General features: G+C 51.7%; 1 protein-coding gene across 1 annotated transcript in view; it reads right to left on the reverse strand.

The window, feature by feature from the left end:
* Positions 1-8113: 8113 nt before the first annotated feature.
* ARL3 (ARF like GTPase 3) overlaps positions 8114-16555 on the reverse strand; it is a 38038-nt gene continuing 29596 nt past the window's right edge. Inside the window, exon 6 of the mRNA XM_004478846.4 lies at positions 8114-11294. Coding sequence (XP_004478903.1) covers positions 11247-11294 — 48 coding nt within the window. The 3' untranslated portion in view covers positions 8114-11246. The remainder of the gene's footprint in view (positions 11295-16555) is intronic.

Genomic DNA, 16555 nt, shown 5'->3' on the forward strand with positions numbered 1-16555 from the left:
GGTCAAGACAAAGCTGCCCAATTTCTTGCCTCCTTGGCCTAGCTTTGTTTTAGCTGATGGGGGTGGGAGGAGAAGGAAGGGGTCCTTTCTCCAGATACATCAAATACATCAATGAGACTGAGCTATGGAGGGGAGATCGTGGTGGGGGATGGGATGGACGGGAACCCCACCTTCCCAGCTTTGAAAGTCTACCCCAGACAGCGCCTGCACTCAGGCACACAGCTGGAGGCGAAGCAGCCGGCTGCCTGCAGGGTGGCCTGGGGGTGCCAAAGACAGCCGGGGAAGCAGGGAGATGCTAACCCCATCCAGCTGTCTTCAGCCACCCAGCTGTCCCTGGCTCTGTAGGAGCAGCTGTCACCCACCTCCCAAAAGAGTCAGAGGCAGAGAAAGCCCAGAAAGAGCTGGGGGTGTCCCAGGACACAGGGCAGCCCCCAGAAGCGGGTCAGCGGCCTTACCACCCTGAACTGGTGTGCAACCCAGAACCTCCCGGCACCCACAGGGTAAGCGCCCTGCGCCTCGCACCTGCCAACCGACTCAGAGCCTCGGGCGTGCCCTGCGCCCCCTGCCCCTGAGAGGACTCACTCCTCCCCAGTGCGGCAGGGCTGGGTGTCCGACCCGCGTCTCCCCCACCCCACCGGCCCGGGGCGGCGGCCCCTGCGGCCCAGATGTGAGGAGCCCGCGGAAAGGGGGCGACCGCCGGGGGGTTTCCTCCGCCTGGCACCCCCGCCTGGAGTCTTTCATGTCGCTGCCCTCCCCCCAGCCCCGGCCCCGGAGCCGAGCAGCTGGGCCGCCTCCCCGCCCCCTCCCGCAGCCTCGCTCCCAGCTGTCTGTGGGGTGGGGCCGGGCAGCTGGGAAACAGCTGCAAGACGGGGTAGGGGGGGGGGGGTCGTGGGGCGCTCAGCTGCCCCCCCAGCAACTGCCGGAAACAGCCTCCTCGCGGAGGAGAGGGTGCAGGGGGGTCGGGGGGAGGGCGAGGCCCGGGCGAGCGGCGAAGGTCGGCTCCTCCGCCCCCTCCCCCAGCGCATCTGGCCGCGGCAGCTGAGCGCCGGGCAGACCCCAGATCAAAGCCCCTCCCAGCTTCAAAGGGCGCCCTGGGGGCGGGGGCAGGACCGGGGTGGGGGCAGCCGGGAACATCCTGGACGTGGGACTCCGCTGAGTCAGCGCCCCAGGCCCCGCGCGCTGGAAGCCAAAACCCCACGTTCAAACCTCACTCTGGGTTCTCACAGGCCCTGCTCACATCCACCCACCCAGGCTCTCTTCTCGTCTCCGGGCCTCTTTCTCAGATACCTTCCTCTCCTGCTCCTTCCGAGCGTGGGGGAGGACCCACTAAGCCAGGACCACACCCCCGGCCTCCAGGGGATTCCCTACCCCAGCCCGCCTCTTGTGAATTGCGCGTGGGGAGGGGGGAGGGGGGTGGGGGGGTCCTTGGGCAGCCCTCCCCAACCTAGCCTGAAAAAGGAAAGGGGCTGTGGTTAGCCTTCTTGGGGGGCTGGGGTGAAGGGAGGTGGAACAATCATTCCTGGGTTTTCCTGGACAGACCCCACCATAATTTTTGCTCCTTTTCTAAAGGGAGCAGCTTCCTCTGTATGTCTGGGGAAACTTTTGGTGGAGGTGCTTTATAAAGAGTGCTCGCTGGAACCCAGGATCCTGGTAATGGTTTCAGAACCCTCTGGGCTCTGTTTCTTCCAGTTCGGGGGCCAAGGGATGGAATTGAGGGCACACTTGGATCGCACCCGCCCTACACTCTGTGTAGAAGTGCTGGGGCAAGAGCCTGGGATTCAGGCTCTCCCGAGGTTAAGATTGCAGAAACAGCTTTGGAGCTGCGGGGAAAGGGGAACGATCAGAAGGAAGGTTCAGAGGCAGTTAGAGAAGCGAGAAGTTATGGGCCTGGACGGTGGAGTGGGGCTGCTGGCTTCGAGAACATGAGCTACTTCCTTCAGCTTTCTCCCCTCAACACTCTACCCTTTCCACTAGCAACCCAAAGACTTTCTTCCCTTCCAGAGCAGGATGTATCTAGGCTCTGCCTGAGTCCCTCCAGTAATTGAGAACTCACAACCTCAAGACACCCACTTCAACAGTGAAAGTTCTTCTATCAAAGAAATAGAAATCTGATGGGTAGAGTTTCGGGCTCTACCATGTTGTCCATGGTGTATGGGAAACACACCCCCCCCCCCAAAAGTGAGGGAAGCCTTCAAGATTCCAGGGCTGCTTTCCTGAATTCCCCTGTCCCTAGCATTTATGATACAGGAACCTGCAATTGACTTATCTCAGAGTTCTGTACTGGGGGTGTTTGGATGTTTGCTCCATGGAAGACCAGTTTTCTTTAATTGCTGTGTGGTTAATTCTCTCGATTGCAGCAAGCTGGGATATTTACAGCTTCTCCTTGCACTAGATCTTCAATAATCGAGTCTTTCTGGAGAGAGAACCCATCTGCTCCATGCCATAGGTTATTTTTCATTATTTATATTGAGGTAAGAAAAGTATGATGCGGGGGTGGTATGTGGGTTGGTTTTCAACAGCTTATAGAATGGGGGCTTAGAGGTGGCACAGATATCATCTAAAAATTGCAGGTTCGAAGTGGAGTGGGGGGATGTCCAAGAACTGAGTACTAGGGGTAGTGCAGGCTTCTGGTCCACCTGGAAAAAATGACATTGAGTCATTCAACATATGGATAGCCTGGCTGACTGGTTGTGAATTGGCTGTTATCATCAGATGCTCTCCATGTGCTTGCCTGCTGCAGGGCACATAGCAGGGAGGGGCACAAATGCAAAGGGGCAGCTTGTGGCCTACCAGTTAGGGACTGCCTATCCCCCTCCTGCCAGCTGCAGCTCCCTGGGCTCCACCCACCAAAACATATACTCACAGTCAACTCTCCAGCAGCCCAAGTGTTGCCATGTCACAGTGGCTTTGTCCTTGCTGAGCCCCGTGCCTGATTGTCTACCTAGAGGGCTCCCCTCACCTCTGTTGCAGCCCTGGCCTTTCCAGAGGGTGTTCTGAGGACTGAGATGATGCCTGTGAAGTGCCAAGGCTGGTGCTGGCATAGTTGGCTCATCCCAATGCTCATGCTCCTTTGGGCCAACTATACACCCGCGCCCTTAGCTCTCTTATTTGGCATTGCAACTAATTGTGGTTTACACGTCAGTTACTCCACCTAGCCTGTGAGTCCCTTGAGAACAGGAAATATTAGTCATCTATGATTTTCCAGAGCCTAGCACAGTGTCTGGTTCATTCACTCATTTAACAAATGGTTATTGAGATCCTCCTAATGCCAGGCACTGTTCCAGTGTTGGGCAGCCATCAGTGAACAAAACAAAGCTTCTGCCCTCTTAGAGCTTATACCCTAATGGGGAAGAGACAGATGATGAACGATAAACAAACATGTGAGTCAGTGACAAGTACTACAAAAAAATAATAAAGCACGGTGAGCAGGATAGGGGCTATCAGCCAGGAGTGACAGGGCATGGCAATTTTCGTATAGGTAGGTCACAGAAAGCCTTACTGAGAAGGTGACATTGAGAAGAAACCACGAGAATGCCAGGGAGCAAGATGTGGGGATATCTGGGGGAAGAATGTTCTAGACAGCAGAAACATCAAGTGTACAGGCCTGAGGCAGAAGATGCTTGTTTCAGGGACAGCAAGGAGGTGAGTATGGCTGGGGGCACAGAGTAGGCGAATCATGAGGTCAGTGAGGGAGTGAAACAGGGGCTAGGATACCGGCCCATTTTGAGTACTGTGCCTCTGTCGAGAGATGTTTGCTGAATGAATGAATGAATGTCAAATGCCAAGGATAGACAGGACCCTAAGAGGGCATTCTGTGGGCTGAAGGGTGCCAGGCCATCTTCTTGGGGAGACAGAGAAGTATAAAAGAGGGGACAGACACCCCAGGGGGAGATTGCTGAGAGCACAGGTGTGGAAACAAAATCGTGGGCTTCAGCGAGGAGAAGCTGCTGGGGAGCACGGGGTCTCTGTGAAAGTTCATGGTCGATAAGCCTGGAAAAGAAGTGTGGGGTCAGATCCCGGGGGGCTTAGAGTGACGGGATGAGCAGTTTGGGCTTGAGTGTCCGTGGCAGCAGGGCCTCTGAGGGGAGGAGCTGCCAGGTGGGGGGAAGAGGCAGAGGGCAGTGCAGGTGAGAGAGGAGCAGAGGCGCAGGTGCAGACTGCCCCCGTCCGAGGGGCGGGAAGGACTGCGGTGAGGCCTCCAGGTCCCGCTGCTCGGGTGAGCGATGGGCGCCTAGCTCGGGCCTTCTCTTCCCTGCCAGCCTGCCACGGCCCCCCGACTCAGCAGAAATCCCCGCTCCAGGGAGGAGGCGGCGCAGCGCCAGAAGCTGCTGAGGGAGCACTGGCAGCAAGATGCCATTGTACGTCCGCAATCAAGATATTTCAGAGGAAATCAAAAGCACCAACTGGGGAAATGATGTGTGCACACTTGTGCTTTCTCTCTCTCTCAAACCCGCGCAAACTTCTGCCTCCAAAATGGGTCAAGTGAAGGCTGTGGGCGTGGGTTGGGGAGGGAGGCCTGGGGAGGAGAGGGGGCCCAGGAGCAGCCTGCGTCCGCGTGCCAGCTCACCCTCCTGGCAAAGGGGGTGGCAGCAGCTGCGGGGGGGGCAGGACAAGAGGGTAAATACACACCTCCCCATGCGTGTGGATAATGCGCACAGCTGCCCTGCCTGCCTCGTGTTCATTAGGCTCAACTGTTCCAGGAGCGGTGGCAGGCGGCGGGAGGGGGTGATGTGCCCATTCACACACCAGCCTGGGACGCCTGCCTGCAGCTGTGCAGACCCCCCTCCCCGCCGCCATCAGCCGCACTGCCTCTGAATGCCCCTTCTTCCCTCTTTCTCTCCCGGTCCACCGCTCTGCCAGATCTGGAGGTCTCAGGGTGGGAAAGGGGCCTGGGAAGGGAGTCCTCAGGCTGAGCGGGGGAAGATGGGCTGTTACTTACAAATCAAAGCTCTTTCTCCCCTTCTCTCCAAATGCCATCTGTAGCCTCCCGGCAGGAAAACTGCTTTGGCCCTGTCATCTGGAGGCCCGAGGGAAGCCCCCCCCTTCATATACAAAAGCCCCGGATCAGGCTTGCCCTGTGCCCCCAGACAGTGTGGCGGCAGCAGGATTCTGCAGCAAGGAAGGTGAGGGCAGCAGGAAGCTGGATTCCAACCCCCCAGGGCATGGGGCAGGGGAGGGGCACAGAGGGTGGGATGGGGGTGCTGGCTGTTGTAATAGGCGGGGCCACCACCCACCGCTGTGCAGCTTGTACCCTACACCAGGGCACCTGGCTGAAGGGCCCTTAGTTAATGCCAAACCTTGCACCCTGGTGTGGGGTATTCTCTCCCTTTAGCAGCCAAGACCCTTGGGGCTTCTGGCCCTTTACTCCAACACTCCCTCGCCTCCATTTTGGCCCAGGGAACTGGATCCAGGGGTGCTGCCGAGCCCTGGGTGATCCCAGGCCAGAGCCCAAACCGCAGCAGCCCCCCAACCTCTTTGGCCACCTCTGCTGGTGGCCTCCAGGGCCGCAGCCAACTCTGGGGCTCTGGGGATGGAAGAGGGTGGTGTCAAAGAGTATCTACATTTCCTAGCGCCCCAGTCCCTAACTGCTCCCAGCAGTTAAAGGGCCTGCTTTTTCGGCAGGATGGCAAGGGACTTTTCAGTGAGTCATCAGGAATCCCAGCGAAGCCATTTCTTAGCTGTGTGATTCTAGCAGATGACAGCCTCTGTGAGCCTTGTTTTCCTCATCTGGGAAATAGGGATGGCAATGGCCATCTTGCAGGGTTAACCAAAGATTAAGTCACTAAAAGGAGTAGTAAGTACTTTGCTTAGCTACGTGTTAATTCTACCCCAAACCCTTGTACCCGTCAGCTTCAGTATCCAAGCAGGGGCCCCTCTAAACTCCTCGGTCCTTTGAATCAGCTTGCTCTCTGAAGTTCTGCCATTAATATTTCATTTCTTTAGCAAAGGCTTTTTGCCCCCTGGGACTATGCAATTCACTCTGGGGAAAGAAACTTCTCCATGTTCCTTTCTGAAGGAGGATTCCTTAGTTCCTTTCCTGAGAGCAGAGCCTTAGAAGCCCAAAGGGAAAGAGATACCGAGTGTGAACCTGCTGTCAGACGGGCCTGGGTTCTAGTTCTGACTCTGCTCCCTTCTTTCTGTGTGATCCTGGAGTTAAATTAAATTGATCCTCCTCAGGATTAAATAAGATAATAACTGTGAAGTGCCTGGTACAAGCGGGTGCCCCCTTCAAATTGTGCCCTGGCCTGGTTGTCGGCTGCACCGCCACATGTGTGTGTGTGCACTGCTTCTGGACACACACAGACCCCCCCGCCAGAGCGCTGGACCAGCAGATTCAAGGCAGGGAGCAGGAGCGCTCTCCCTCCTCCCTGCTCTGCTCCTGGTGGCTTCAGCTTCTCTGTGTTCTGCAGTGTTGGAAAAGGAAATTACTGAACAGATTGCAATTAAGGGGGACGAGGGGGGAGAAAGAGACAGAGGCCCTAACATGCAGCTTGACTGAGCGCTAAACTGTGTTTTTGCCCGGAGCCAATCAGGAGCCTCTGACAAAAGCCTGTTCCCACTAACAAATCTAATTGCAGGAGGTGTGGCTGGGACGGCCCTGGGAGCCCTAAGAAGAGGGGACTGCCAGCACCTCCTGGAAGGCTGTGGGCCGCTTGTTGCCTCCAAAGTTACTGAGCCACTTGGGAGGTGGGGGCAGAGACCTTGGGGGCCTGAGCTGGCGTGGGCTCCAGAATTTCTGCCAGTTACTATAAAAAGCTATGCGTTGTTGATACATAATCTCATCGAATCCCTGACAACTCCGGGAGCTGGTTGATTATTACCTCATTTTAGAGAGGAAGCTGAGGCACAGAGTGTTCCTACTGTGTGCTAGTCATAGTCGTGGGCCAGGGTACATTAGCTCTCATTAAAATCTCCCCACTTTAGCCCTGTTTTATAGATGAGGAGCAGGGCTCAGAGAAGGTGACTTGCCCGTGAACACGCAGCTGGCTTACAGATGAGCAAGGACTGAACCCAGGGTCTCTCTGACTCCTGAGACCACCCTTCAAAAGTTGTACTGCACTGTCCTTACATTGAGCAGGGAGTCCTGGGTAGGGCTGCCAGATTTAGTGGAACAAAAACAAAACCCGTAAAAAACCAGGACGCCAGCTAACTGGAATTTCAGATAAACAGCAAATTATTTTTATGTCCCAAATATTGCACGGGATGGACTTACCCTAAAATGTATTTGTTGTTCATCTGAAATTCAAGTTTGGGTGTCCTGTAATTTTTTGGGCCCCCTAGTCTAGGTCTTCCTCCCTGCGCCCCCGCCTCCAGCTCCCCTCCAGTTCTGCCAAGAGCTTGCACTTCAAAGGCGGGGTGCTGATGTGTCTCTAGACTGCTGAACTGAGGCCGCTGCAGGGGAAGGCAGGGGGTGGGGGAAGCGGTGGTGTAGGTAGCGAGGGCGGCTATTGCAGGGCCCACTGGAATGAGTAGCCAAGCCACGCTCTTCTGCTCCAGAGGGCAGGGCCCTGGACTGGTGCCAGCTCTGCCATCTCCTTGGGCAGGTCTCTCCCTTATCGGAGCCCCCTCTGTAAACCAGGATTAGGTGCGGGTCATTGCAAGTAGCCCTTCCAGCCCTAACTTCTGGTGTTTGTGGGGCTGGGCCAGTGCAAAGGATTAATAGAAAATCCACGGTTGTGCTGCTGTGAGGACAGAACGCACCCGGAACTTGGGGCAGGGAACCCCAGGGGAGTGGAGCTGGTCAGAAGAGACCCAGGATACGGAGGTGTGTGCTGGAGGAGGCTGGGGCCGGAGGGCCCGGGAAAGGAGCCATTTGCCATCTTGGTCCCCGTCCTGGGAGGCTCCAGCCGCTGCTGCATCGAGACCCAGGCTCGGCACTCAGTGGCTGGGCTGGGGCAAATTCCTGCCTGCGGCAAGTGCCACTGTTTCCTCAGCGGCAACGTGGGCTAAAGATGCCCGTGAAGTGGTGGCATGTAGGCGGGCTTTCAGAAAGGGGAACTAATATTGCTGTGGTTGGTATTAATACATCCTCCCAAAAGAAAGCACCTTGAGGAAAGCTAACCCTTGACAGGACAAACTCTCATCTTCACCAAAGAACACAACACATTCCAAGTTGCCCTCATTTCAGCTAAATTTTATTTGCTGGATTTTTGACAGACATTTAAATTATACATTGAGTTTTCCACATGACCAAACACCATGTCCTTTCCTTTGATTAACATTTTCAAACGGGACTATAAAAAAAGAACCTTTCCATGGATCAGACTGAACCCTGAAACCACATGGAGTGCAGAGCTAAAAATAAAAGGAACTAAGAACTGGTCCCTGAGAAGGAAAGAAAAATCAAAGCAAACTCTGGCGGGAACCAAAGGACGAATCCTGGTGAGGGTGACATGGCGTCACCCTCCAGGCCAGGCTGGATAAGAGTGACGGGCAGTGAGGGTGGGGCAGAGTGGCACAAAAATTGCCACCACTGTAGCCCACAGGGAAATAAAGAAATTTGTCAAAGCCAGGGGTAAGAGAGGGGGCGGGGGGTGGGAGGGGACAGACGGACGACACTGTCCTCAGCAGCTATGGGGGCCACAGACATCTTTAACCCTGGCCCACATTTCCAACTGCTAGCATAATCGCTGACTTTCAGCTGTGCACTGACATGTTCCCCAGCTCAGCCCACATCAATGACACCCTTGTTTCCATAGTAACCAAGGGAGAGTGAAGGGAAAAGGGTGTGCTGCACTGGGCGCAGGGAATCCAGCCAAAAGGAGCCGCACAGGGTCGGGAGGAGCCAGCAGGGAGGAGGGGAGGGGAAGGGCTCAAGTTTTTCCCACAACTGGTTTGAGCACACAGCACCCACCCCTGTTGCACGCCTTGCCTGCCCTCTCGGCCCCAACCCTCTCCCCCGCACATTCAGATGCAATGGTGCGCAGAGCACAACTCTTACCAACATTTGACTTACTGGACATGGAGGATGGGAAAAGAGGTATCCTCTTTCTAGCTTCAAATTCTGTCTTCTGGTCATGGCCACAGGGGGTGGCGGTGGGACTGGGGAAAAGGGAAGGGACTTTAAAAGGATTTGAGTTTTGCACATGGAGCTTTCAAACTCTGTATTTCCCAGACTTCTCTCATCCACCCCATGAGCCCCGCGAAGGGGTCAACAGGACTCAAAGGGAAGGTGAAAGCTGGTGACATCTGCAATGTCCCTGTGTCTTTAGTTGAACAACAAGCCTGAACATGTACTGAGGTTATCAGAGGAGGGCAAGAGGCTTCTACCCACAAGCAGAGGGCTCTTCAAAAACAGTTCCCTAAGTTGGTGGTAAAAGAACAAGAATATTTTACAAAACATCCTCTGCCAGAGTCAAAGTTCCATATCGCAGTGTTCCAAAATTGCACACCCCAAAGCAGGCATTTTGCCCCTCAGATAACATCCTTGGTGCACTGTTTGGAGGGGGAAATCAATTTTAAGAGCCACATTTGCAGCCTGGTAGAAGGGAGTTTGTTTCTGAATCCTTGTAATTCTGTTTTGACTCTGTTCAAAGCTAGCGAGGAGCCTGGGTGATTCAGAGACGCCAGTGGAGGTGGCTGCGGGGAGCAGCTAGCTCAGTGGTTTGAAAAACATCACCTTCCTTTGTTTTGCAAGTCCTTACAGGTTTGTCCAAAGCAAACCCAGGGCACCTTTTCATGTCTGGCTTTGTTAATGACTTTCACTCCAGACTGCCTTTAGAACTGGCCATGCTTCTGTCCAGATAAAGCTGGTACTGAGAGCCAGGGCTAGAGGGGCCCCATCAGGCAGCTCACCTGCCTTGCTGGGTTTGGGAAGGCTCACCTCCCACAATAAGAAGGTAGCTTGCCTCCTGCAGCCCACCAGGCAATGCACAGGCTCTTCCTCATTTTGCAAAAGCCCCTGAACTCAGGTAGCAGAACAAAGTTTAATTCAGGAGCCAGGCGACACTCTGGCCTGCTTTCCCATGTTTGAAGCTGGAGATTTCTTAAGGCTCAAGGAAACAAGCTATTTTTGCAATACCGGGCAGAAGTCACCTGCCATCCCTCTCCCATCCATCAGCATTTTGCTGGAGAGAGGGCAGAGGCGGCCAGCAGTGGGGGTGACCCTGGCTTCCCTGGGCGTGCCCCATGGAGTCATGCACCCATGTTCTTCCCAGCAGCAAACCTCTCCACCACGACCATCCCACACCACAAAGTTGCTGTCTCTGTAAAAATTGATCTCTTCTAAAAATCGATCTGCCTGGCTTTCACAGTGGAGGTTCATGGCAACGCTGCGTTTATTTTTAAAATCTGATAGCAGCAGCCTATTGTGATCATTTAAACACAGAATTCTTTGAGCTTTAGAAATCCCTTCTATAGGATGGCGGTGGAGAAGCCAGTTAATCTGAGAGTCGCCGGCTCACTGCTCCACTGAACTGGAGAAAGCCTGTTTACGCCAGCCTGAGCCTTCCATGTGAGGGCTTTTTAAGGACCTTGTAATTTTTCTGGAATTAAACCTCCCACCTCTCCTTACATTCCAGATGTCATTACAGTCAAAAGTCATAAGAATTTGCTTCCCTGTGGGCTGGCTAGGGGGCTGGGGCCAGGGTATGTTTCTGTAGTGACTTGTTTGCAAGAAAGGATTTTTTTCCCCCTGTCCAAAGGGTGAGGATTACATACACAGTCTCTACCTGCATGACAAGATGGTTTAATCATCTGCCATGCCTCCCTTCCCCCACCAGCAGCTTCTGTTGGACAGACTAAAGCCCTGGCTCACTTGGTAAAAACATAAAAATCACTGACCAGCACCAGCAAACGCTATCTGTGGTTTTAAAACCACAGGGAAATGTAAGGGACAGGTCAGTAAATAAATGAACTCAGCGTAAGTTGCTTCTTCCTCTTTTCCTTTTTTTTTTAAAAAAAAAAAAGAAGAAGAAAGCCCACTGGAATTGTCTAAACTGCAATGCAATCTCTTGTTCATTTAAAAGATCTCATTTTCTAATCATGTGCTTTGAGACATTTAATACTATTTCAATTATGCAGAGGAAATAATGTAATTCCTTTATTTGAAAAATGATACTGAACCTCAGAGATCAGTTAAACCTACTGCTGGAATGGGGATTCTTTTTTAAACTGTGCCGTTCTCTCTCTTCAAACAGCTGTAGCTGTACACAGATGGAAAAACATTTGGTCAGAAAGCAGCAAATTAGTGTTTTTCAGGACAGAATTCAACTCCTGCAGCTCCTGCAGCTCCATTCAGCTAGATTTTATTTCTTCTTTGCATTGACATTTTTGCAGACCCAGTTCATGCCGTCCTTTGAGGGAAATGGGCAGAGAAAGGCAGTGTTAGTCACAGGAGAGGCACCACCCACGCCAGCCTGGGAAGGGGCTGGGGTCCTGGGTCCTCCCTCCTGGGCCACCAGCTCTAGCAAGATGGCTCGCCTTGGGCCCACCTGGATGCCCCAGGACATGACCTCCCCCGGAGGAGGGCGATGGGACGGGGGTGCCCAGTGTCTGAACTTGAGACGGGTCCTCAGGAACTCCCTCTGGAAAAATAAACACATCTGCCTGGAACCGAGGCCCGAGTGAGGAGCTATCAGGAAAGATTCCAGCCATTTTTGGCTTTTTCTAAAAGCTGACCTTTGCTAGGGCATTAAATTCAATAAGCCACCCTTCTCGTGCCCTGGTGTGTTTACAGTGTGACAGTGTACACTTGGGTTCAATTAAATTTCTTTTTGGAAAAATAAACCAACTGCAGGGTGCATTACTAGACACACACTGGGGCGACATGCATCGATTTCTTTTCGTGCAACACGACAGATCCGTTTAAGAGGGCCTGGCCTGATTCTTGAGGCTTTAAGCACTACCAAACGGGGAAGCCGGGAGAAGGTTCCCTTAAAGGCACAGTGACCTTGAAAGTGTCCTCTCCTAGAGGGCCGGAGGGGAACAGAGGTAAAAGCCACACAATGCTTACAGCCACCTGGCAGGTGGCCTGATTTCTCCTGGATGCCAGCGCTGTCAGATGACCTCCTTTTCAACCTCCTTCGGAGCCACACCTACATGCTCTCCCTTTCCCCAGAGTCTGTCCGACCTTCAGGGGTATGACGCAGAGTCCTCGTTGAGGTACCAGCTGCATGTGCACATATCAGGGCATGCACGACTCGCAGAGCCCCGCATTTCCTGTGACCATGGAGCTAGCTGCAGAACCAGAACAGCTGAGACAGCTTAAAGTAATAAATATCAGCTGACACCCTCGGCCATTCGGAACATTAATCCCACAAACAATAAATCACTGCAAAGCAACCGGCAGGCATCCTATCTCCCGCCTAATCTGACCAGAACCTGAATTTACGGTGAAGTAAACTCCACTGGCTGCCACCAGAGCACTTGGGCAGGGGAACCAGATAATCTGACGGCGGGCCCAGAGCGGCCCTTCTGGCATTTGCCAAGTAGTTGGCTCTGGCTGAGAGCCCAAAGGGAGAGAGCACCTGGTGGCAGGGCAGAAAGGGGCGAGGACTGCTGAGGTGGGAGCAAGGTGGACCCCAAACGCACCTCCAATTACAACTGGGGCATTTACAGCCTCTGAAAAGCTGAGGCCAATTCTAAGACCACTTCATGAAAAGGAATAAGTTAAAGGGAAGCATGTTTAATTTTAGTAGCTAATTGGTTTCCAGGAAAAAATGATCACCTGTCAGGAGTCAAAAAAGAATTTTACAAATAAAAGAGGGATGAGTAAGATAAGCATCTTCTCTTTGCCTGAGAAGCTGAATAGCTCAGCACTTGTGTCGCATTTCCATCTTCAGGCACCCGCACAAGCACTATCAAAGGTGCATGCCTCAATATTTTCTCCTTTTATAAAGACTCGCAGTATTTTATCAAACCATCTTCTCAGAGAAATCAAGAACAATGTTTCCATACTATATGAATAGCATTTTCCCTTGCTTTATGACTATGGAGGGGGGTGTCTTTTATTACATTTAACTAAAGATAAATGCAGGCGAAGAGACAGGAAAAATATTTACTCAGCTGCAAGAACCCAAAGCAGAAGGTGGAGGGTGAGGGGAAGCTCCATCCTGGTATCTGTTATGAGGCAGAAGGGGGTTTAAATGGTGGAGCCCCGCTGCGGGACAGTGTCGTCCAGATGTCTGTGAGGGCCAGCGGTGACAAAGCCCTATGAGCCACAGTCCCGCCAACAGAGGGCGCTCAGAGGTCTGAACCCACAGCAGACATGCCAGCCCCGGCCTGGACGGCAGCCTCTGGCAACCCGAAGTGTGGCAACCTGAAGGGTAGACACACAGGAAGACTGAAAAGGGGCAAAGCCATGTGGTGCCCTAGGCCCGGGGAGGCCCCTCTGATCTGAAGGTGGGAGGTGGGACATGTGGGGTAACAGCCAACGGTGATAATACATCTTAAATCAAATCAGGGACAAGCTTTGTCAAGTTACCAACTGGAAAGGCAAGGCAATACTGTGTCCGAGATCCCTGCGGGGAGGGATCACGTCAGGCTTGCCGGAGGTTGTAGTTACAGAACCCAGCATGGCCTCTGGTCTACAGCAGACACTTAATTTCACATCTGTTAAATTAATAAGAACAGCTAACATTTGAGGGTTTACTATGTGTCTGGCACAATTTTAAGTATTTTGCATATGTTTTTTAAAACCTTACAACAATCCCATGATAAAGGCACTACTATTATTTCCATTTACAGATGAGGAAATGAAGGCACAGAAAAGTTAAGAAACTTTCCTAGGGCCACCTACCTATACATGGCCGAGGCAGGATATGAGCCCAGACACTCTAGCTCCAGCGTCATTTTACCATTTCTTAATGACTGTGGGGCAGCTGCTGGGAGACAAGCTCTGCCGCAAGCTCAGGGGGGTGTTGGGAATCACCATGAAGTTAGGAAAGGGGCAATTCCAGTTTTTTTCTTCATTATATGACTTCTAGCTGAACATAAGGGACTGAGGTTGGAGCAGCCCCCCAGCCAAGTACCCTGCATAGTTTTGCTTTGGCTCCAAAGGTGCCAGAAGCTGTTTCTGGCCATTCGGCTTTCAAGATCCCTGGGCTGCCAGGTGTCTGCGCATGTGGCAGCCGAGGTATTTACCCGAGTGCATCATCCAAGCATGTCAATTCTCTACCAAGCCCACCACCTCTAGGGGAAACTACATTTAGGGGCAACACAGTTGCAGGAGGAGGAAGCTTTTGCTTCTTATGTATAAACTAATGTGCCAAACCACTCTTGCTTTAATTTGGTAAGGCTTTTTTTTTTTAAACAGATGGCTGAGAAAAGGTGATTGCTTACTTGCAGTAGGTTACTGCTCTTGCCTCCACCAGAAGGAAATGATCTCATAGGTTTGTTTAATGGTTGGACCTTTATTGTTCAGAACTGGTTTGGCCAATTTTCTGTGCATTTGATCTTCATCATGAGGATGACAATCTTCTGGTATAAACAGTCCTCCCGTTCTGCCCCCACGCCTGCACCTCCCCCGACCAATCTTGCTGAAACTGAATTTGAATTGATTAGTTTCAATTCAATAATAGAGACTAGAGAGAGACAGCAAACCTCAAATACTGAGCTTTATTTGGCCTCATGGAAAGGGAACAAATTTTACAATGTCACAATATCATTCCCTATTCCAACTCCTGGGAAAAATCTAAAGCTGCCTCTAACCATATGGGTGGGAACCCACTTACAGACCTCCTTTCCAGGGGAAGAGTGATTACTTACTGTACTGCTCTTTTTAATATGATCTCCCTCCAATGAATCCATTACTGCTCTATGGCTGGAAGAAAGCAGTGGCAGCCATGGTTGGGTGGGCCCCATTTTGAAGCCATCATGACTGCACGGTCACATCAGTAATTGCTTTAAGATGACGAGGCACTCAGACTCTTGCCGAGCAATGTGGCTTGTCCCATTGTGCCATTAGGCCCCTAGGGTCAAGGAGCAGCTGGATGCAGCATATATAAAATAATGCTTGCTATTAATATTTTTTTCTGGCCACAAAGGGCACTACACCAGAGAGGGAGCAAAATCATTTATCCTGATCTTTCTTTCTTAGTCTACAGAAGCTTTTGGAAATTTAAAAATAAACCTGAGGTCTGACATGCAGATAAGTAGTGCCATGTACACTTGGAATCAGTAACAACTGATGCCAGGCCTAGCAAGAAATGGTAGATGTAATTTTTTAAAGTACTGAAATTCTGTTCGAATTTTAAGGGAGAAGTCCCTTAGATCAAGGAAAAAGAAACAAAACAAACTGCAGGCTGGTGAATGTTTAGTGTTCATCCACAAGGCCGGCTCTGAAGGGCAGCTCGCATGTCAGTGTTCAGACTGCTAATGAGCTGTTCTTTCTATGGAAGTGAGGCATATGAAAGAAAACTGTGAACTGGACCATCGCTCCTGTTTGGGGGAGGGAGGGAGGAAATGTGGGATAGACGTAAATAGAAAAGGTGAGCACAAGGCAGTGGCGTGGAGGGTAATACCCGGGAGAAATTTCTTTTAGCTCACAGCTATTCACGCAGGCAAGTCTCTGTAATGACTAGGCTAGAGACCAGGTCAAAACTGCTGATCTCTGCTGTGAAAGGAAATTCATACCAGGTGTAATTTTAATTAAACACACACACACACAATGTTTTAGAGGGGAAAGGTCTTCAAACATCTGAGACCACAACAGTAAGGAGAGTTGTGGACTGGGGTTCAAATTCAGGTCTGTAGGTAGAAGAGGGACTGACTTCTCTGCTCACTATTTTCTAGGCACCCAAGGGAAAAGAAAAAAACAAGAGTCCCAATGCTAAACGTTATCTGCTAGGAGAAGCCCAGGCAACCCTGGGGAGACTTTCTTCACGTTTATAAAGGCATCTGGCTGAGGGAGTTTTAAGTTATCCTTCCAGACATTTTTCATTCCTCCTCTTTTTGCCTTCATCTACTTGACATAACTGGGTCTATTCTGATCACTCCCCTGGACTCTGGGCCTCACAGCAGGACACTTTCCAAGACTGATATTCTCCTTCGGCTTCTCGTGTCCTTTACCTATTCTCTGCTCTTGACAGTTGCCGACGAAAACGTGCTTTAATTATACCATGGGCCTGCCTCTGATCACCATCAATCAGGCAAAGAAAGACCTGTTCCAAATTCTCTCGAAGCCCACAGAAGTCAATATCCACATCTAGAGCAGGGGCTGTTGGACAATACATGGTATTTGCCTACAGAACCTTAAGAACAAGGGGGAAATCCCCTGGAAGAATCACTACCTCCCATAGTGTCCAATCATGCACTTAAGCCACTCGCCTATTGAACACGGGGCCGCGCCCCTGCTTGCCCACTCGAGGACGCCTGCTGTTTACCACTTTGATTAAACACACGCACGCACAATATAAACAGAGATGCTGTTTTCAAATACTTGAAACTGTAACTGAGATTCCAGGACTTTTTTTTTTTTAACTTTGTATATTTTCTTTCATGGTCTTTAGAGCTGTGGGGCCAGATGCTACCTGGCCCATATGATGTCTAATCATTTTGGTACCTTTGCCTATGACTGATCAACTTTTAGGGGAAAAAAAGATGAAATAGGAATTTA

The sequence above is a fragment of the Dasypus novemcinctus genome, chromosome 6 (assembly GCF_030445035.2).
Source record: "Dasypus novemcinctus isolate mDasNov1 chromosome 6, mDasNov1.1.hap2, whole genome shotgun sequence".
Taxonomy (NCBI): Eukaryota; Metazoa; Chordata; class Mammalia; order Cingulata; family Dasypodidae; genus Dasypus; species Dasypus novemcinctus.